The sequence below is a fragment of the Neomonachus schauinslandi genome, chromosome 15, assembly GCF_002201575.2.
Source record: "Neomonachus schauinslandi chromosome 15, ASM220157v2, whole genome shotgun sequence".
Lineage (NCBI taxonomy): Eukaryota > Metazoa > Chordata > Mammalia > Carnivora > Phocidae > Neomonachus > Neomonachus schauinslandi.
Genome location: NC_058417.1, coordinates 46,563,241 through 46,586,866, shown reverse-complemented (window position 1 = coordinate 46,586,866; position 23,626 = coordinate 46,563,241). Strand labels below are relative to the sequence as shown.

The following is a 23,626-nucleotide window of genomic DNA, read 5'->3' as shown; positions in this document are numbered from 1 at the left end:
CTACTCGGGGAGCTGAGCCAGTTCAGCCTTAGTAAGTACTCTTCTTCAACCTAGATTAGGCTAAAATGAAAAACACTCTGCCAAGATGAAAAGTGAATAGGTTAAGGATCAATACTCCTAAAACCATACAGGGAAGAGCTTAACACTGACTTCTTAATCAACTCTAACAATAATAAGTCTCAAAGCAAATCAGGCAGAAATTATAAACCTGTAGGATCTGCTACCCTGAGATGTGGTAGGCAGAAGCTATAAACATATTTTAAGAGAAATTCACAAGAAAAAGTTAAAGATAATTAGAATATACCTAATTTTTTGAAGATAACATAAGGGCAAAGCTGCTACTGCCACAAACAGAATTCAAGGTTGGAATGACTAGTCGGACCCAAGCTATGCTTCCCAACTTCCCTGGTCCCGCTGACCAAGAACAGCAGTGCCCTCCTTGTTCAGCCACACAGTTACTATGCTAACAAAGCAGCGAAAGGGTCGGTTTGCTTTATCTTGAAGAATATAATATAGCAGACTTGAAAATTATCCTTAACAGAACCTAGAGAGTAGACAAGAAAAAGTAAGGAGAAAAAAAAAATCCAATGCTCTACGCGTCTAGCGCAAGGGTGGACGTAGAAGAAGCATGCAATAAATAAATGTGTGCCAAATACTGAATATATTCAAAACAGCTCTACTTATCTAGGAGTTAAAGAGAAGGAGATGAAGTGATTCTCAATTCCAAAATCACAGGTAAACACTCTTCCTTAGGAAACATTTTGGTTGTGCCTTTACAAGTCTGGACTGCCCAAAGGAACAATAAAATTACAAATCTGAAAGTAATCCCAAACTATCATTTCAGCTATCCATTTCAATATCATTCCTTTCCCAAAAACTGCTACATAGAAACAAGAGTAGCATCGCTTGGCTTACCTATATTGTCTGTCCCTATTTTCCATCTTTTAAAGAAACCGATAAAAAGTTAAAACAGCAAAATAGCAGCATAGGAGTACCTCATTACTTTTTACATGCTTCTACTCAACAATATTTATCTTCTACTGACAAATATACTATTTTTTAAAATCTATTTTTCTATGACTTTTCATACTATCAATATCTATATCGATATTGATATAGATACATCTATATATACCCTGCCCTTAATTTACCAACAACTTTGGCATCTGGAGATAATTTTTGAGTCGTACTAAATTTTAATGTAAATGTTAACATACACTGCTAGATTCAAAGTAGGGAAATGTATACTATCAAGTTTTCAAATTTAAATATAAGGATTAATTTTCAACACGTAACTTCCAGATGTTCAAAGCAGAATTCCAAATCAGTTTTGCCAAGCAAAAATTTTCCACTACTCAAAGTCGTGGGATAAAGTGTATGATGCAGTTTGTTTTCTAAGCAAGGGGACAACTCACTAACTTCCTTCTTTTATAAGTGGTCTTTTGCCACACATTTTTGAGAGTCACATCTTTAATCCAAAACAATTTTTTGGTGCATACAGTGTCTCTTGCTGAACCTAAATCTCACCAACAAGGGGAAAGCACTGAAAAAAGCAAAGTTAAAGCTATACCTATTTCCTGAACAGTTCGCAGAATTGCCATTTACAACTAGAAGAAAAAAAATTCACTCATGGCCTACAAACAGAAAAGGTTTGGATGCTTTAGATATCATGAAAATAGGGGTGCCTGGCTGGCTCAGTCAGTAGAGCATGTGACTCTTAATCTCAGGATGGTGAGTTCAAGCCCCACGGTGGGTGTGGAACCTACTTAAAATAAAAAAATTAAATAAAAGTAAAGAAATAGATATCATGGAAATAGTATTTTTAAAAATGGGGTACCTGGGTGGCTGAGTCAGTTAAGCATTCAACTCTTGGATTTTGGCTCAGGTCCTGGTCTCAGCATTGTGAGATCAAGCCCCCATGGGGCTCCACGCTCAGCAGGGAGTCTGCTTAAGATTCTCCCTCTCCCTCTCCCTCTGCCCCTCCCCCCACTCACGCTTGTGCTCTAGACTGCGCTTTCTAAAATAAAAAAAGAGTAGGGAAAACACCAAAGAACTAAAAATTACCACAACAGGTCAGCTAATGTCAGTAATGACCCAAAAAAGTCAGCCAAATGTCACCTAGCTTGCCTAAACTGAAATTTAAGTTTTTCTGTTTATAATATTCAAAATCTCCTATCAGAAAATACATTTTGTACATTCTATATAATTGTCTTCTTGTAATAATTATTTTTCCTGGCCCTGGAAAACAAATTTCACTATGGCAAACTGTATTGTTTCCAAATTAGTTCAAGAAAATGCTTAACTGTTTTCAATTATTTTCTACAACGTAACTACTTAGAAGTAAAACTTTGAAGAAAAATAAGCAAAGATAACAAACTGCAAAGTGGTCATTAAAAAAAGGATATAAAGTATCACAAAAAGGGGGTAAGGCATGGTATTAGTTCCAAATGGGAGGATATCTTTGTATTCCTTCTACCATATCTGAATGAAATACAAAATTCATTATATTTTTTCTGATATTTTATTTATTTGAGAGAGAGAGAGCACGAGAGAGCAGAGAGCACAAGCAGGGAGGTGCGGAGAGGGGCAAAAGGAGGGGCAGAAGCAGACTCCCCGGTGAGCAGGGAGCCCGATGCAGGACTCGATCCCAGGTCCCCAAGATCATGACCCGAGCTGAAGGCAGACACTCAACCAACTGAGCCACCCAGGCACCCCAATTCATTATATTCTCAAACCGATATATTAGAAACCAAATAAATAAAACTATTTCTTCCAGTCACCACACTCAAAACATGGGTCATCCTGAACAACTTCTCTTCCACCAACTTCTCTTGGCATTCTCTTGCCAAGATGCACAGGTGCCATGGTTTTAAGGGCTCAGGTCTTTAGGCTTCTCAGCCCCTCCCCTCTGCATGCACCCTAACCCCAGGCCTCCCTTTTCTAAAAAATTCTCCTTCTCTCTTCCTACTTTCTTCATTCTCTTTGTAAGCCAGGAATTATCCTAGTCATGGCTCATGATCAAACCCGACAGCTACCATTTACTGAATGCCCACCTTGTGCCAGAGACCAGACAAGGCTTATTTTTGGTCTCACAATGATCCTCTAAGATAGACAGTTGTAGCCCCACTTTACAGAGGTTTCCACATGAAGTTCAAGAATGTCAAGTACCCTGCCCAGGGTCGCACAGGTAATGAGAAAAATCAAGATTCAAATCCAATTCTATCTGACTCTGAAGTCTGTTTACTGCTCGCTCTTTCTCCAACTAGAAAACTACCATATACCTGAGGCAAAAGTAGTCAAAGTACCCTTAATCTCTCAAGCCCATGAGTGTGCCCTGAAATCCTCATCATCACCTCCTTCCCTCATCTGTCTTAATAGTATCATTTTCTCTTACTTTTTAATACAAACATGTTAACACTTTATATTATTAACTAAACAGACTTTCATTAACAAGATACAGATTCTTGACAACACAAACTTCTTTCTATGGGAAAATGAATCATGAGTTACAAATCACCCATCTAAAAGTGAACTTTTATAATAAAACCCACATGTAAGCCAAGAACATCCTATGAGAGTACACTAGAAAGCGGGAAATGCGTGTTGGTCTCTCTTGATGATTTAAAAATGGTGCTTCCTAGTAGTTCTTCAGTTCTAGTCTCTAAAAGCAACTTACTAGGGGTAGGCAAACCACAGCATGCAAGGTTAACTCCAGCCTGCTGTTGTTTTTGAAAATAAAGTTTTATTGGAACACAGTCATGCCCATTTGCTTACAGATTGCCTATAGGTGCTTTATCATCATAGTGCAGAACAGAGTAGTTGCAACAGACACCATTTGCCTGGCAATAGGCAAAATAGTAGAAGACTATCTGGCTCTCTGCAGAAAAAAAATTGCCAAAGAACTCCTATACTAACAAATACAAATTAAATATTCTTATTTCATCAACTATATATTTGGCTATAGGAATTAACATATTCTGATTCCAAAGAGTACCGAGAAGATGAAAAAACAGAACACAACAGAAGAAAAACGGGTATAAGGAATCAAAGTAAGTAAAAACTAACATTTAAGTGAGGTTTAAATAAGTCTGGGTAATATTAGCACACATACTAGAAAGTAATGCCTAATTCTTCAGTCTGGGCCCAAATGTTGCTTTAACTTTACCAGCAGCTAAAATAAAGAAGGAGACAGAACTAGATCCACTTGTTCACTGTGTCCAAAAAATAAAACCCTAGCCTTTGCTCATGAACAAAAGTTCCAGGTTCTCATAAAGGGGACACGGTGGTACATAGTGAGCAACGTCCTCCACAATATGGTTATACTCAATACAACAGCAAGTTTCACATGAAGTGCTTGTTAAATAAATACTTAGTGTTCATTAAAAAAAATAAAGCACCTATAATCCAACCAAGAGCCAAAGAAATGCAGGGAAATGTGCCCTTTCCTTGTCCTGTTGGATCTTGGCATAAAACTTAGGAACAGGCAGTCATGTAACAACGTACAAAGTAATTATCATTTTCTGAAGGTGCTTACATGTTGAAAGCAGGGACCTCTTCCCAGGAACAAAGAGCAGATCCTATTAAGGCACCATGGTCTCCTTTACTAGTGAATGTACAAAAACCAACTTATGAAATCTTACATTTAGGGTTTTTCATTCAACGGTACTAATGTCAGCAAAGTTAACTGGAGACTCAGTCAGACACGGAAATAGACAGTGGAGGTGTACTCACGATCACCACTGAAATAACAGTCTACCCAAATTAATACTGAAAGGTTTTACTGTGCTAAAATCATCTTACTTTAAAAACAAAGCTAGCAGACCAAAACAGACCTGATCATCTCCTCATACAAGTTTGAGGAAGCTCAAAGCAAGTTTGCCTGATGACTATATAAAGAGAACAGGGCATAATGTGAACCATTCTGATCCCATTACACAGTAAATGAGTTGATTGCTTTGGATTTTTCCTTATTATTCCCTCTCTATCCATGGAATATTTAGGGGCCAATACATATCTTTCAATGCTGCTATTACAGTGCCTTTTAATACATCGTAACAGGGGAAAAAAGTCTAAATATTACCTTCTGTAGAAGCTGCATCAATCATTACTCTTTGCATGAGTACTGGTTCCAATCCAAAGTCGAAAACTATGGTTTGGCGAAAAGTTCCAAATATTTCTGTGTTAAATGCTATCCCGACTTTATACACGTAATGATCTAATCCATTTTGGGCCATCTTTCCTCCTATCCATTCTTGACAGTTTTCTGGGACTTCTTGTGATACCTGGGTAGTACTATCTCCGGCAGATATTGCAATGATACTAAAATGAGGACGATGAGCATCATAAAGCAATGCTACACGATACAGCATTCTTGCAGGCTACAAGGAAGTTAAAATAATTCATTGAGTACAAGGGGGTGAAAAATCCAATTGTAATTGGGCTCTTCAATGAAAATATTCCCATAAGGGACTTTTACTTTCCCATGCTTCTAAGAGGTTATGTTAAAAATAGAAATTGTGCTCATAAGCCATTTAAGAAAAAAACGAGAATGGTTAAAAAAAAAAAACAGTTGTTAAAATTGTATACGTATGATATCATTTTTAACTCAGTAAAGCTGAAATTTTTAAAAATTATATATTTATGCTACATCTCTAGCCTCCCTGCTCTTTCTAGGATAACCTCATCTTTCTTTGTGGCAAAAGCTGTACCACCCTGTTAGATCAATGACCTCCAACTTTCTATATCTTTGGCCTAAAAAAGTTTTATCTAGCTTTAAGTAGGAAGTCTTCATAGGAGTGCAGTTACCTCTGAAGGCACTGGATTGGGTTCAAGGCCGAAGCTAAATGTTCCCAGATTTTTCATCCCAAGATGCAGATGATACAGTGGAAGAAATGCCACCAAAAAGTACACAAAACTTTCCACTGCACATATCCACAAAAAAGTTTGACTGCTTCATTCTTAAACTTTGAATATTATATTCAAGATGGGAGGCACTGCAGAAAATGTCTCATATTAAAAACCCATAATTACAGAATCTGTGACTTCATCAAATCAAATATAAAACCAAGCTGTTACTGTCTGTTTAAGTATCTTAGAACTGCCAGATTAAACAATTCAATTTTTAAATAGTTAATTATAAGCCATGAACCCCATCTTATGTTCCAACTTTGGAAGAGAATATATCAAAGACCTCTTTATCAAATTAATAAATTAGCAAACATCTAAATATCTACAAAGACTTTTATCTCAAAATCTAAAAATATTAGACCATTAACGAACAAAGTACAGAAATACACTTTAGCACAATATAGAACCTACTTAAGATGTACTCAGATTAAAACATTTTCAGTGCTCTAACACAGAGATTTAAAGGTCAAAAAAAGCCTTAAGAAAATCGAAAAAAAATTACACTCTTTAATTAGCACAAAATTCATACCTTACAAGTAAGAGCAAAGGTCCATGTCTGGTGAGATTTTTTGGTGTTGACAGTAACCGACAGATCAGGATTATGCTCTACTTTTACTCCTTCTATACATTCACTAAGCTGAAAATAGAGAGCAATTAATGTTATATTTTTAGTCCCAAAAGCACAAAGAGAAACTTTTGGCATGGTAAATAAATATCAACGGTAAAGATGTTGATGGAACTGTTTACAAAGCAAGATATTTTTTATATATTAATTTTACAAGAACAAAATATAATAAAGCTTAGGCAAGACAGAAGAAAATTAATAACAACAAAATGGCAGTAAACACTCCCTGAATGAAGATTAACGTAATACCTGCAAATCTCCAAACAAATGGCTTCGTTCTGCTCTTTATTTTAGCCAAAGGGTCTACTTTTGCTACAAAAACACTTTATCAGAATCAAGTTCTTCATATAGAGGATAAGGAAATAAACCAAAATAGCACAAAACAAAGTCAAGACTCAAACAAGGTCATCGTTTAAAACAAACAAACAACAACAACAAAAAATGCAGTTTATTTTCCTCACCACTTTCTCAGGAGATAATGAATTCATCCACTTTTCTATCAAGGTTTCCATGTAACTGCCTGAGAGCTGTTTATTCTCATTTTGCTGTTTCAATTTTATCAAGCGTGAAGCATATCTTTTCTGCCATTCTGCTAGTTCTTCCTGGGAATGTGCTGAAGTACACTGCGCACCATACCTACAGATTCCTTGCTCTAAAAATCTAAGTAGAATAGGAAAGACTGTTTTATCATATACTTTGTTGGACCATTTAAAAGATAAACTTCCAGCATTTGCCCTCCGACTCTTCAATAACAAAAACAAAACTTCATCTCCTGAAAGGCCATATTTATCACACCGACTTGCGCAGAGGAGGAAAAAGAGGTTTCGAGAACATTTACGACAGTTAATCACTACACCAACTTTCCATACTCAGCGGCTTCTTTTTTGGAATAAGGGGATGCTAAAGCAAAGCATAATCAATCATAACCACCCCTCACCCACAAAACCGACATTGAAAAGGTAGCTTCCTTCATGATGTAACAACTCTATTTAGACAATTCTTCTCAGAGCAGAATTTTCCTAAAGCAACACTGACATCAAGTGGATCGGTGCATCAAACACAGGTGTGCCCTACTTCTCAAAATGATAGGACCTAAAGACAATTCTCCACACACTAGGAATTTCATTCTAAAAAAAAATATTACTATATCATTAAATTATCATCTTAAGGCTTCTACTTTTCACCTTCAAATGTAAGCCTCTACTCTTCTCTATATTACTATTACCTATATTTCACTGAAAATACTGGACTATATTCATTTGCTTGAAGTTTTAAATAAATTAAGAATAAAAGTTTTAGGGGCGCCTGGGTGGCTCAGTTGGTTAAGCGACTGCCTTCAGCTCAGGTCATGATCCTGGAGTCCCTGGATCGAGTCCCACATCGGGCTCCCTGCTCGGCAGGGAGTCTGCTTCTCCCTCTGACCCTCCCCCCTCTCATGTGTTCTCTCTCAAATAAATAAATAAAATCTTTAAAAAAAAAAAAAAAAGAATAAAAGTTTTATATTAGAATCTCAATTAATTCAATAGATTAAAATCTTCAATGGTAAATTCCTAAATGTTCACATTAAAGGACAGAGTTAATGGTTTCTCAGTGTTTACGACTCAGAAAATTCAACTGACAATTCAGTGGTCAAAACAGATAACGCAAAACTTTATTAATTTTTTTAAGTTTTAAATATCCTACAAAATTATGGGTCTAGCCAGTTTTTAAACAACTGAAACATCAAAAAATTAACAGATCTTCTGAGAGAAAAAATGAAAATTAAACTATAAATAGCAAAATAGAGATGAGAGGTGTTATATTATGGATAATTTTTCAACTGAAAAAATATGGACCTTATAAGAAATATAAAACGAACCACAGCACAATGTAAATTATCAAATGGTTCACCCTATTTGCAAAGATGACTGTATTTAAAGCTTTTCTTAATGATACAAAGTACTTGAACTTAAATTATACGACTTACTAAGTTCTCTTACGCTCTGGAAGACACATTTAAAAATCATGCATTTGTTTCTCTTAAGTATGTCTTAATGAGCCAAATATTTCTTTGTCTATTGCTTTAATTATTTCTTTAAATACTAAAGGTTTGGTATTTTTATCTGGCCTATAAATTTTCTCACATTTCCTCTGCTTAGGATTGTGTTCTACCTCTACCACAACATGATGCCACCAGGATTTTTGAAATTTACTACTTAGTTTCTTTATTTCTACTATAAAATCATATCTGATCTTGACTATTCAATCATCAAAACTACATATCCAATTTCCTTCATTATCAAAAACAATCTATAATAATGAGACTTTAAATCTAAAATCCCTCATTACTAGTTCTTATAAAAAGAACGAGTTCACCTTTCGAAATGTGACTTTAATAATTCTTTCCAGCTTAATAACGATTTAATTTTGAAAGGTTAGCCCTTCAAATAGAAATTACTCATAAATTATATATAAGGATAACATGAAGGTAATAGATTTTCTTTTTTTAGGAAAGTTATTAAAATAATTTAACATTTCTTCATCTATTTTATGCTCTACGTCAGTATATATAATTTCAATTCAATCACCATAAGTTAGAGGTACATTTCACATAAATAAGAGACCAGAATTAAATTCAGTCATAATAATTCAACTGGTATCATAAAAGACTTCTACACAAAGTCTTAACAATCCCGATTTAGATCACTGTTGTTTGTAACTAAAAGAAGGCTCACTGATATGGCCTTGACTTTTATTATTTAATGATAATGACCATTAATTATGGCTTCTGTTTCAAGTTGAAAATGAACCATTTTACTCAATCACTATACTTCTTCCCTCACATATTATCTTCTTTAAATTGGAATTACTACTTTTCAGAAAGTGAAGGAAAATCATCTATCCTTTGAATAAAGACATGTCATTGGTTTAAAAAAAAAATTCACGTTACCTTTTACACAAAGTATATTCCTCGCTGCTTGTGATTCCCCTAGGTGGTGGGCGGAAATGCCAACCATTACAAGATCCTAGAGAGTAATCAGGATATAGTCTTATCATTTGAGGCTTGCTAATAATTCTGATATTTTAATGTGTAAGAAATACTATAAACCCTCCACACACATCATCCTAGATGATGTAAAAAGGACATGACATACTTGCCTCCACCAAAAAAGTAATCTACCGATCAAATGAGTTAAATTCAATTAACCACAGGAAACTTAGACATCACTGAAGTAGTTGCCCAGCAGCTAAATCAGGTCGATGACCCTGACTCTATCCTAGCAACTGGTGGACATATTTCCAATGCAGTCTCTTCCCTAACAACTAAAGGGGGAAATGTTGGCATGCCTGTCATTTCTTAAGTATAAAATGTGTCTCTATTAGGATTATTTCAGGAATGAGAAAATTATCATATCCTGAGAGGAAATTTTGTAGAACAAATTCAATACTACATATTGAGTGCAAAGTTCCACATTATTACCCATGTTCCTTAGCATTTGTCTGGCACATGTCATTGTATCAAGTAATCCTTTTTTACAATTGAAATAAAGTTCAAAAAGTTGAATTCTGACATAGGAGCTAAAAAATAACATTTGTTTACTTCTGAATACAATGAGCTTTGATTCATTTAGGTAAAGGTTCCAAATAAACCAAGGAAAATAAGGCTTAAGAAAGAAAAGGCCAGAGCAACAGAGGTTGAGCAGCACCAAATTTCCAAGGACCTCAAAGCCATTTTCTATTTCCTCACGAATCGTGTGCTACCACCCACCCCCCAAAAAAGATATTCAGCCAGATTGAGTTTAAAGCCGTGTCTCATCCCTTTCCAGCTGTGTGCCTGGAAAAACCACTGACCCTGCATAAATATCAGTTTCATCCCCTATCAAAAAGATGGAGAAGCCAATACATGTTTTTGTGAAAGCTGCTACCACAGTATACAGTATCCAGCAAGCACTCAATGAATGTTGGTCCCTCTTCCCTTTCCTCTGGCAACAGAAGAAGAGGTCACGGATTTTAACTGTGGCAGGAACAACTGAGCTTACAGATCAGGACTTCCAAAAAGTAGTAATTGGACTAGCCTGGGACAGAAAAAGAGAAAGACTCCCCTCTACAATGTAGAATGTAGCAACATGACATTGCTAACAATGAGGTTTACTTAGACTCAGAGCTACATGGAGGCAAGAAAATGATACTTCCTACCTCCATGACTCCATTATTCTACAAAAAGGGGCCAGTGAAAAAAATGTTTTCATCCACACCTACTTCTTAAAATTAAATTTGTATATTCTCTCCTATACCTCCACTTACATGTACTGTAACTCAGTAAATGTCCTCCCAATAATCAGTAACAAAGCGATGCCTGCAATTACAGCTAACAGAAGTAACAGAGAATGGTGTACTTACCCCCTTCCAAGTCTTCCACGTGATATCCAGAGAGGACGTTACTAGTTGCTGTCTGAAATTTTTCAAATGAAAATGTTTTTATAATAAGAAATAACCAATTAATGTTGAATTAAACTTGGACATTTTCAACATTTTTTTAAGGTTGAGTTTGAATACTTAGAAATTTTAATAAACATTAATATTGTAAACAGTATTTTTTGCATCCATCTCTGCTCTATGTTAAACTATGTTTAAATACAGAAAAGAGGTACTTATGTGGCCTTCATTAAGGAAACTGATAGATTCCCTATATAAAAATTACCTGGTAGTAAATGATAAAGTCCATGGAGTAGTGCCTCCATCCATTTATTCATTTCACTCTCCTCTTCCTAACACCTAGAGAATGACCAGCTAGAGAGGTGCCTTTCTCCCGCATTGAGTGCAACACCACCACTTTGGGGCCTGGAGCACATCCTGCCAGGTCCTGCTTACTCTGGGATGAGCCTTTCTCCCATGATGAAGCTGAGGACCCACTCACTCTGACTCCCTGGTTTTCTTGACTCAACTCCCTTGGTGTACATAAATCCCCAACCTGCTCCTTTGGCTCTAATTTTACTCTAAACTCTACACCTTCCATTTCAACTGAGTGCCAGCCATAGCACTTCTTATTTTTCTTAACTACCGACAGCATTTTATGTGCCAGGTCATTGTCAGCCATGTACGGATCCACTGCCAACAGCCTGACTGCCTTTCTACATTCTCACAGCTCACAGAGGATCAGGTACATAATGGGTGCCCAGTAAATGCATCCAGGATGGGATGGGTGGATGGACAGATGATCATCCAAGCACTTCAAACAAATATGCCCAAAATTAAATTCGTCATCTTTATACCAAATCTCATCCTCCTTTTCATGCTCCTTATCTCAGGCTAATGCTCCCAAAGAGAGCAAGACTAAAATCCTGAAAGCCATCTTAAACTCTCCCTCTTCTGTCCCACTCTGAATATTCTCCAAATCTTGCCCAACGAGGTCTACAGTGTCCCTCATATCTGTCTCATACTCTTTACTTCCACTGCCACTCTCCTGGACAAGGACCTCATCTGCCCCTGAACCAAATGACCACCAATGTTACCCTGTACCAAGTCACCTCTGGGTCTTTACCTAGCACCCCCATCCTTTAATCTCCTGCCTTCCTGGTCTCCCCACAAACTGTTGATCTCTCCTCTCCCTGCTCATACTTCCACTGCAGCACTTCCTGACCACAGGTAGCCTGCCCCGTGGGTACATCAGCTATGTGCATCTCCGACTGGCCCACCAGATTGTTCTTCACAGACAGCTCAGCTTTCCAAAACCCAGAGAACCTTGAATAGGAGCTCAGTAAATTTTGAATTGAATCAGAGGAAATGGTATCCCAACATGAAATTTGGAATGTCGTGTACTGCAGAAATAATGTCTAAATGCTAACTGGGTATAACTGAAACAATAATACCACTATAATTTATACGTCATTAATTAAATTGGACTTTTCAGGTTGGGCTGGAAGTAATCACTATAAGACTGTTTCTATAGGAAGATGCCTTCTGATTCTCAAACTACTTACTAAAAATTTTTAAAGACAACTCATTCTTTCTGTAAAATGAGGACTGAATATAAGAATACATAAGCTAAATCAAGAGTAATTGTTTACATTATAAGGATTCTATGTTCACAAAAAAGATACGTTAAAAAAAAATCTCTTTAAATTCTACAAGCAAGGTCTAAGTGCCACAGTCTCACACTAGCCTTTAAAATATGATCTCAGGGGCGCCTGGGTGGCTCAGTTGTTAAGTGTCTGCCTTCGGCTCAGGTCATGATCCCAGGGTCCTGGGATCGAGCCCCGCATCGGACTAGGGAAGCCTGCTTCTCCCTCTCCCACTCCCCCTGCTTGTGTTCCCTCTCTCACTGTGTCTCTCTCTGTCAAACAAATAAATAAAATCTTTTAAAAAAAATAATAATAAAATAAAATAAAATATGATCTCAGGGGCGCCTGGGTGGCGCAGTCAGTTAAGCATTCAACTCTTGGATTCGGCTCAGGTCATGATCTCAGGGTCGTGAAACTGAGCCCCACATCAGGCTCCACACTCAGCATGGAGTCTCCTTAAGTTTTTCTCTCCCTCTCCCTCTGCCCATCTCCACGCTCTAATAAATAAATCTTAAAAAATATATATTTCAGCATCGAATTTATAAATATAATAGCTAAAAGCTCACTTCATGTGTGAATTTAAAAAACTCCTCTAAAAAATTTATCAAAATAGGGGCACCTGGCTGGCTCAGTCGATGGAGCATGCAGCTCTTGATCTCAAGGTTGTGAGTTTAAGCCCCACGTTAGGTGCAGAGATTACACAAATAAATAAATATTTAAAAAACAGTCTTTAAAAAATTTATCAAAATAAATTTACCAGATATGCAACAAAAAATGGGAATAAAATGTTTCAGTCCTATAATAAAGTTGAAAGCATTTATAATTTTTTTTTAAAGATTTTATTTATTTATTTGAGAGAGAGAGAATGAGACAGAGAGAGCACATGAGAGGGGGGGAGGGTCAGAGGGAGAAGCAGACTCCCTGCCAAGCAGGGAGCCCGATGCGGGACCCGATCCTGGGACTCCAGGATCATGACCTGAGCCGAAGGCAGTTGCTTAACCAACTGAGCCACCCAGGCACCTATAATTGTTAAAAGGGAGAAATACATGGTGTGTTTCACGAGTCAGCATCTGCAGTGATGTACAAATGAGCGGGGTGCCTGTACGGACACTCAGCTCTCAGGCTGGCAGGGTCTGGAGAACAGTACATCGCACCAGAAGGGCTGGTAAAAATGAGAAGCTTTACCTGAGCTTAGGATTTGGCCACCATGGCTTTTAGGTCCAAGGTATTGTGTTTCAGGGTTTTTTTTAAAACACCTTTTCATATGCTCAGACCCCAAGATGGAAGGGCAATATCAATTAGTTTATGATCAATCTTCAGTTTGTACTGACACCTTCAGGAAAAGCAGCCAAATTTCATATTGCTAGGATTTCTATAAATTTACAATCAAGTCTGTTAATTTGATATTTTAAATCTTTATATTCTATTTTGTTTCCATCAGTCAGCCTTGAGTTCCATGTCTTTATCCTTATCCACTAGTACTTAAACACCAGCTCAGTTCAATCTTTAAAACAAATTGTTTCTATTTTTTAATACGTCATGCATAATAATAAGGGTATCATTGTTCATTAGCTTTTTCTAAATGGATTTTTTTTTAAGATTTTATTTATTTATTTGACAGAGAGACAGCGAGAGAGGGAACACAAGCAGGGGGAGTGGGAGAGGGAGAAGCAGGCTTCCACCGAGCAGGGAGCCAGATGTGGGGCTCGATCCCAGGACCCTGGGATCCTGACCTGAGCCAAAGGCAGGTGCTTAACGACTGAGCCACCCAGGCACCCCTAGATGGATTTTTTTTTAATAATATCAGTTCACATACTACTTTGGTTACAGAGAAAAGTTAATCATAAACAAAACTTAAGTAACTTCTCCCAAAAGTACAGTCATCAAAATAGGAATCAAGTCATACTTGTGGCCTTACGTGTGAGAGCATTATAAATATTAAAAATTAAAATTCACATATATATAAATACATTAAATATATACCTCTCTGTGTGATTATCAGGTGTAAAGCTGATAGTTCAATTAAGGCAATAAGAAAGAAGCAAGCCAAAAATTTTAATAAAATGAAAGGTCATCTTATTTTACATTCCATGTTAAAAGTCTAAAACATTTATAATTGTCTTCCTTTAATCCTTAGAAATTAAAAAGACTACATATATACAAGAAAGGAAATGGCCCTGAAGTTAATTAGAGCTTACTGACACTCGGTTCATTCATAGTAAGACAAAGAAAATAAAATTTTTTTTTAAAGCCTATATAATTGTAGCAAAACAAATAGTATCTTTACCCAGCTCGTGCAATTCATGATGACTGCCTTCTTTGCTTAATGTCTGTCGATATGTGTGACATGTTATTAGATTTAGAACTGGAAAGTAATCTACAGGAGCTCACAGTTTACGCCTGGGCCTCTGTTCTTTCTCTCCACCCATGTGGAGCACCCTCTATCTCACTCACCATGGGACTGGCACCTTCTTAACCCTCAGTTCTTTGCTTAGCTATCTCAGCCTCTGACCAACCAATCCAGTTATTTTTTCCATCACAGAAAGCTTACTTTTTTCCCCTCATACCAGTTTCCTCAATGTGAATTATACCTATAGTTGTCTAATTTATTTGTTTGTTGTCTATCTCTACCCCGAGACTTTAACCTCCCAGACTATGGGTATCTTGGTCAGTGCTGTATTCCCAGCACTACATATAGGACCTAGAACATAGTAGGTGCCAGTTTTCTTAATAAATAAGCCAATCAGAAGGCGCCTGGGTGGCTCAGTGGGTTAAGCATCCAACTCTTGGTTTTAGCTCAGGTCACGATCTCAAGCCTGTGAGATCAAGCCCCGCGTCAAGCTCTGCACTCAGCAGGTAGTCTACCTGAAGATTCTCTCCTTCTACCCTTCCCCTCCCCCTCACACACACGTGTGCACCAACCCCCTCAAATAAATAAATAAAATCTTAAAAAAAAAGAAAGATTCTCTCTCTCCTTCTCTCTCTGCCCCTCCTCCCGCCCCCTCCTGCACTCTCTCTCAAAAAAAAAGAAAAAGAAATAAATAATAAATACACCAACCAATCACTTTACAAGGCTTCCATTTATAATAAAAGCTGACAAAAATAGCTGCTTTTAAAAAGAGACATCTAAATAAAAATACTTTTATATGCCTGTATGAGGAACAGAAATTTGAAACTTACAAAGCTATGGGCCTGTTCCATGCCACTGCTGTCCCCTGGCCTTCCATGTGCCCTTCAAGTGCTTCACCAGAGCACGTTTCTGTTCACCAGTTACCCTGATACACATTATTTCCACCTCCTAAACTCCATTCTCTAAAAACAGTCCTTAAATCACCGACCTCTTTAGTTGCTTTAAAAAGAAGGCTTGAGGGGTATCTCATTTTTAAGGACAGTATATTTTCTAACAGCCAGATGTAATTAAACACTAAAATTTCCCAATCATCTTTCCACTTTCCAACCATCTGGACAGAGACCGCTAACAAGAATTAGGAACAGAAGGCCTAGGGTGCAGGGGAGACATGAGAAGAAGCAAGGTTTCTAGGATGGGACCAAGATGGGTTAGAAAAGAAGGCCAGAAGTTCCACTACCGGGCGCCTGGGTGGCTCAGTTGGTTAAGCGACTGCCTTCGGCTCAGGTCATGATTCTGGAGTCCCTGGATCGAGTCCCGCATCGGGCTCCCTGCTCGGCAGGGGGTCTGCTTCTCCCTCTGACCCTCCTCCCTCTCATGCTCTCTCTCATTCTCTCTGTCTCAAATAAATAAATAAAATCTTTAAAAAAAAAAGAAGTTCCACTACCCCACCTTAACAGCCTTGCTTTCTTCGCTGATGCCCAAAGATTTTCCAATATTAATACAGAACACTTACTATAGCCAGATTGAGTTAAACTCTTTCCAAAGAGATCCACTGAAATAGTCTTACCTCTGTTTCTGTGAGAAGTGTTTTTAGTCTTGTCAAATCCTTTGTTACCATCCCATTCTGAAAAGGGTGGATGAAAAAGGCAAAACCCAGTTAGTATATTAGTTCTTTGCTATGTGGGCATAACTCAATTCCTCCACTTTTTCTAAGGTTTATCTATAAAAGGACAATGCTATCCTCATCTCCCATCCCACTACCATTAATGGTGATAATAAAGCTAATCATCTGTAAGAAGGACAAAATACACAGTGTGGCCTAAAACACTTTATTCACCTTGTGTAAGAGTTTAGAATCAATTCAATAAAATATTCACAACGGGTGTTGCTGAAAAGCAAGATAGGATATGCAAAGAGAAAAATAAACCTACACTTATTTTGAGCTTCCCCCTCAAAAACTAATGGGCTTATATTTACAAAATGGTGAACTCAATCAGTTATCCATGATTCAGATTAACATAAGATGATCATTGCACTTTAAAGATAGCTCATTAATAAAGCAGTTGAAGGAAAACAGGCAAAATAGTCACTCTTCTGAAATTCAAATTTCACTTGAGATTTAAAAGCAAATACTTCTTCCTAGTTTTAAATTAAAAAACCCAACAGGTAAAACTGTGTAATATGCTTAACTTATACTGAAAACTTCCTTAAGGATAGAATTATTTTAATAATAAAGAAGAGGGGTGCCTGGGTGGCTCAGTCGTTAAGCGTCTGCCTTCGGCTCAGGTCATGATCCCAGGCTCCTGGGATCGAGCCCCGCATCAGGCTCCCTGCTCGGCGGGAAGCCTGCTTCTCCCTCTCCCACTCCCCCTGCTTGTGTTCCCTCTCTCGCTGTCTCTCTGTGTCAAATAAATAAAATCTTTAAAAAAAATAAAATAGGGGCGCCTGGGTGGCTCAGTTGGGTTAGGCGACTGCCTTCGGCTCGGGTCATGATCCTGGAGTTCCGGGATCGAGTCCCGCATCAGGCTCCCTGCTTGGCAGGGAGTCTGCTTCTCCCTCTGACCCTCCTCCCTCTCATGCTCTCTGTCTCTCATTCTCTCTCTCTCAAATAAATAAATAAAATCTTTAAAAAAATAAAATAAAAAATAAAAAAATAAAATAAAGAAGAGATAGATTCTTTATCATCTATTTAGAACTAAATAGCTATCCAATTTTGCTATATTAGTAATACAGTTTAGCTTTATATTCACTTGTAAATTTGGTGAAATCAAAAACCAATTATTAAACCAGGGTGCCCGGGTGGCACAGTCGGTTAAGCATCCGACTCTTGGTTTCGGCTGAGGTCGTGATCTCAGGGTGCTGAGACAGAGCACTGCATGGGGCTCCACACTCAGCGGGGAGTCTGCTTGAGAATCTCTCTTTCCTCCTTCTGCCCCTCCCCGTGCTTTGTCTCACTCTCTCTAAAATAAATAAATAAATCTTTAAAAAAAACAAACACACACAATGTTAAACCAATTAAATAATTCACTGTACAGTAATCCCTCAGAAAATGACTAAATTACCCCGAGGTGGGTCATTACATTACACTCAGCTGTATACCAAGTACTTTCCTAATTTCTTTTTTTCCCCAACCAAATATATTTATTTGCAGTGAAAACACTCCAGATTTTCACAGTTTACATCGACTCAGAAGACTAAGTGAGGTGCAGGGAATTCATGCTATATAGCAAAGTAACTACAAACACTTTCTGGCTTTTCCTATTTTCCACTGATTCCTCAGAAATATCCACAAATTTTTTAACAGTAACCAACTGGTGAAAAAAGTTTTAACATCTTTTCTTCTCATTTCTATAGATTGCCAATTCTAAAGTTCCAAAATGTAGTCCCTCAATTATCTCAACCAAAACCAAAAAAACTACAGAAAATTAAATGCTACATACAAAAAATTATTCCAAAATCTGAATAGAATTAGGTCATTCCATCAGAGTGGTGAGAGTGGAATATTAATTTACACCGATAACATCTTCAGAAACAGAAGTAATTACTACTTAGTTTAGGTAACTTTAAACATTTTATAAAATAAATGACTGGACTTAAGAACCCTATACAATCATATGTCCACAGGAGCATTTTAAAACCCAAAACTATACGGGTGCCTGGGTGGTTCAGTCGGTTAAATGTCTGCCTTCGGCTCAGGTCATGATCCCAGGACCCTGGGATCGAGCCCGACGTGGGGCTCCCTACTCAGCGGGGAGTCTGCTTCTCCCTCTGCTCCTCCCCACTCCCCGCCCCCTGCTCCTACTCTCTCACACTCACTCCCTCTCTCTCTCTTTCTCTCAAATAAATAAATAATAGTAAATAAATAAATAAATAAACCCCAAAAATAAGGAATGCACCTGGCTGGCTCAGTTGGTAGAGCACACTCTTGATCTCAAGGTTGTGAGTTTAAGCCCCACATTGGACCTAGACCTTGCTTAAAAAATAAATAGCGCAACCATGTCAGGACCCCTCTCACTCTTGAGAGCTTTTTCTGGATCTTCACTGAATAAACTTCTACGCTTTACTCACAAAAATAATTAATTAATTAAAACCCAAACATATTCCCAGGTTCTATTAAATGACATCTTTATTTTTTTTTAAAGATTTTATTTATTAGAGAGAGACAGAGAGCACAAGCAGGGGGAGCAGCAGATAGAGGGAGAGGGGGAAGCAGGCTCCCCGCTGAGCAGGGAGCCCAACGTGGGGCTCTATCCCAGGACCCTGGGATCATGACCTGGGCAGAAGGCAGACGTTCAACCGACTGAGCCACCCAGGCGTCCCTAAATGACATCTTTAAAGAAAATCATTTAGTTATCCTATACTTTCAAAGTTCTAAAAAGTACCTGCTATTCTTATATATATTATCACAAACCATAAGAACCCAGTGATTAAACATCAGGTTGTTGAAGAGAAATGAGTATCTAAAGATACTCACGAACTTTGATCTCTAATAAAAGGAAGTAAAAGGAAAAATGCAAACTTAATTACTTTTCCCCCACAATATGCATAAGGAGTCAAATGAAGGAATCCATTTTCACACATTCAGAATTAGAGCTCATCAACGTACCAGGGACTCTCCTGTCAGTGACTTGGCAAGAATGCTGGATACCAGTTGAAGCTTTCCTTTCAGTTGCATGCAGCAAAGCACTGCCTGAAAGGCACCATCTCCCTTGGCCAGGCCTTCTCCCAGCACTGTCAGGAAAGAATAGCCAGCATTAACCATGTAACATTAGATGCCCATTTTTCTTGATTATAATATTAGCACACTATCACAAAGATGAATTCTTACACACTAAAAGAATTAACTTCAAGTACTAGTAGAAAACAGTGATGTTTCAGTTCTGTCCAAGACATACATAAAGACAAGAAAAAACATGGTGGAATCCACATATCTAACCCACTAGCAGCCTACAGTCAGGTAGGATCACATCAAAGTCACAGGAAGAAGAGTTCATCTTAAAGCTCTCTCTCCAGTGAAAAATACCAGTCAGCCTATAATTCTGGGTAAATGAGGGCTATTAACTGCAAAGATATTTTCTGAATAAAGTTCCACATTTTTAACAGTGAAACAAGAGATCCAGTGCCATTAAAATGCAAAACAATAGAAGCTGCAAATCTCAACATGTGGTATTCCTAAGCAGCTAAAAGTTAGCTTTTATCAAAAACAGCAAGATTAACTAAGAACCTAATTGTCACATGGCCACAGAAAATGCTAACCTAATTGTTTGGAAGTGTTTACAGACTTAATACAATCACAGGAGCACATATTTCTAAAAACACAGAATATACTCATTTTTATGCCGTGTCATTTGAGATGATTTCTCACAGCAACTGCTAATGGCTCACCTAGTAAAACAATCTGTATCTTTCTCTTCACTGCTAAGTCCAAGATTCTATTTTTAGTTTGTACACACTTTAGCTTCCTTTGCAAGAAAATAATTTGCTGAGAGAAAATAGTTTGGAAATTGCATTTTTTTCTAATTATTGCCAAGGAAATGTGTAAGTATCAGTATAATATACTGCATATTTAAAGTCCACTGGGTCTGTTCATAATGTATTTATTTTAGTTGTACTGAACATATCCTTTCATTATGTTGTTCAATTTTTCCATTACATAAATAACATTACAAGAAACCTAATAAAATTCTACATAAAAATTCCCCATAAGTTCATCACTCAACTAAACAGACTGTCTTCACTTATTCATTTTCTCTTCCAATTTTTATCAATATTTACATAATTTTTACATGATTGTAACTGATATAAATGCAATAGTTTGTATTCTGCTTTGTTTTCCCTTGGCACATTCAGTATCTTCCATGGTTCTCAGAGTGTTTATGCTTATCGTATTATTGCCATATGGCGTTCCATCAAGTGGATACATCAATTTATTTAACTACTCCCTAGCTCCAGAACAATCCCAATTTTTAACTATCGAAACTAACAATGCAATAAACATCTTTATGTATATATCCTTTATTGAAGCAGATTACTAAATTGAAAGTTGCAGTCTCTCTGTATTTAAGAAGGTTTTATTCAATTACTTTTAGTTTGGGACAACCTGTTGTCTCCCTCCATCCACATTACAGATCTACTCAACTGTCCCCGGATAATTCCAGTAAGTGATTAACTCCAATAGAGTATCATTAAGAATGTCTTGAACATCTTATAAAATTCCCCAGTAAGCCCACATCTCCCTCAGCTCTTACTATTCCTAAAACTACTCAAATATGACCTTTGGCAAATCACTTTATCTCTCTGGCCCTCAGTGTGGTCATCTGTAAAATAGAAACACATATAAATTTGTTGTAAGGATTGAATAATAAAATGCTTTAAAGAAGAAACGATAGTCCTACTAAGGGCTGGACTACTTACATTCACTAAGCCTGCTTCCTCCCCTGTAAAATGGAGGTGACAGAAGCTACCTAATAAGGTCGTGGTAAAGATTAATTGTGTTAATTATGTGAAGTATCTAGCACAGTCTCCTCATAAGAGTTCCCTAGATGTTACCTTCCCCTTCTAAAAATTATACACCAGTATTGAGAACTGCTAAGGAAATATCCTAATTCCTTTTCAGTAACTGGAATATTAAGAAACTAGCTGTCAAGCATTAAAGAATGTCTCAGGGAAACAAAAAAAAAATCTAAGAATATTTCAACCTCAGGTGATTATGTCATGTTTAAAGAGTATTAAATCACACGACAGTTTACAAAAACACCTCTCACAGATCTTTGGTTCTGTACAAGGTATTTGCCAAATTTTATTTTGCAAAAGTTCTTGCATTACATTTATGTTTGAAGGCCTGAATATTTGTCAAAATTATGTTTCCTTTTTTTCTCTCTCTCCCTTTTTTAGACAAGAATCAGTACTGATATACTTTATGCCAACTGTTGCCCTAAAATGCAATTCAGTTTGCCTAATAGGATCCCATATGAAGAAGTATCAAAAAAGAAAAAAAAAGTCAACATTTATAGATAAAAAGCTCTCCTGCTATTGCATCATATAACAAAATTAAATTGCGATATTGCCAACCTGGTCCCTTATTATCTGTAATATCTTGAAAAAGCTTGAAAGAAAATAAAGTACAACCCTGTCTATTATTAAACTTGCCTTAGCTATAATAATGAACTTGCCAAAAGAGAGGACATTAAAAATATAATCTAATCTTGAGCATTGTAAAAATGTTACAATGCCTTGCAGAAAAATTCTCTTCCCACCAACTATCTGTGAGATTTTACTGTGAGCACACAACTATTCCCAAACTGAACAGCGCCTTCCTGTCTATTGGGAGTTACTAAGGAGGAGACCTAACACCTTACCTCTGTTGCTATATTCAGGTCTCCATCCCTTCTCATTCTTCAGTTTTTGTAATACGTCTTACTTGAAATGTTTTAGACTAGAAACTAAGTAATATTAAAGGAATATTTAGGGCACCTGGGTGGCTCAGTCGGTTAAGCCACTGAATTGGGCCAATAAGGTCCTTAAGATCACTGGGTATATAGAAACTGTCTAGAAGATGAAATGAGAAGAATGACAATTTCAGGGGCACCTGGGTGGCTCAGTCGGTTAAGCGTCTGCCTTCAGCTCAGGTCATGATCCCAGGGTCCTGGGATCGAGTCCCGCTTCAGGCTCCCTGCTCAGTGGGGAGTCTGCTTCTCCCTCTGCCTCCACCTCTCCCCCACTTGTGCTCTCTCTTTCTCTCATGCTCTCTCTCTCAAATAAATAAATAAAATTTTCTTTTTAAAAAAAGGAATATTCATTCAACTATTTCAACAAAATAGCCTCTCTTAGGGTCTGATAGCCTCTGGCTACCAAAAGGAGACAATCAACAATTAAAATTTAATTCCCCTTACTTGTAAAGAATTACATGCAATAAGAAAGGTGATTTAAAATAAGCCTTAAACACAGTAAATGTTGAGTGTAACTGTATTTTTTTCAGTGACATCACTATATTAGATTATTTCTTTCATCAAGTCCTGAGTTATGTCTAAAATCTTTCATTGAAAAGCTAAGCTGAGGCGACTGGGTGGCTCGGTCCGTTGGATGTACAACTCTTGGTTTCAGCTCAGATCATGATCTCAGGGTCCTGGGATCGAACCCTAAGTCAGGCTCTGTGCTCAGTGAAGAGTTTACTTGAGGATTCTCTCCCTCTGCTCCTGCCCCCTTCTCTCTCTTGCTCTCTAAAATAAATAAATCTTTAAAGAAAAGAAAGAAAAGCTAAGCCTAATCAAGATATTTTTCCAAAATTTTCAATCTACAACAAACAAGGCAATAATTATTCAATGGAGAAAACAGGCTCTTCAATAAATGGTGTTGGGAAAACTGGACAGCTACATGCAAAAGAATGAAACTGGACCACTTTCTTACACCATACACAAAAATAAACTCAAAACAGATTAAATACCTAAATGTAAGAACTGAAACCATAAAACTCTTGGAAGAAAACACAGGCAGTAATCTCTCTGACACTGGCCTTAGCAACATTTTTTTAGATATGTCTCCTCAGGCAATGGAAACAAAAGCAAAAATAAACTACTGGGACTACACCAAAATACAAAGCCTTTGCACAGCAAGGGAAACCATCAACAAAACAAAAAGACAAACTATGGGGCACCTGGGTGGCCCAGTTGGTTAAGCGACTGCCTTCGGCTCAGGTCATGATCC

General features: G+C 37.3%; 1 protein-coding gene across 1 annotated transcript in view; it reads right to left on the bottom strand.

Annotated features, from left to right (window-relative positions):
* Positions 1 to 23,626, bottom strand: part of HELZ (helicase with zinc finger) — a 160,032-nt gene that overhangs the window by 101,284 nt on the left and 35,122 nt on the right. Inside the window, exons 5-11 of the mRNA XM_021678518.2 lie at positions 19,530 to 19,654; positions 16,491 to 16,547; positions 10,913 to 10,964; positions 9,462 to 9,537; positions 6,994 to 7,192; positions 6,437 to 6,544; positions 5,081 to 5,378 (exon numbers count right to left, since the gene is read on the bottom strand). Of these exons, the coding sequence (XP_021534193.1) occupies positions 5,081 to 5,378; positions 6,437 to 6,544; positions 6,994 to 7,192; positions 9,462 to 9,537; positions 10,913 to 10,964; positions 16,491 to 16,547; positions 19,530 to 19,654 (915 nt within the window). The remainder of the gene's footprint in view (positions 1 to 5,080; positions 5,379 to 6,436; positions 6,545 to 6,993; positions 7,193 to 9,461; positions 9,538 to 10,912; positions 10,965 to 16,490; positions 16,548 to 19,529; positions 19,655 to 23,626) is intronic.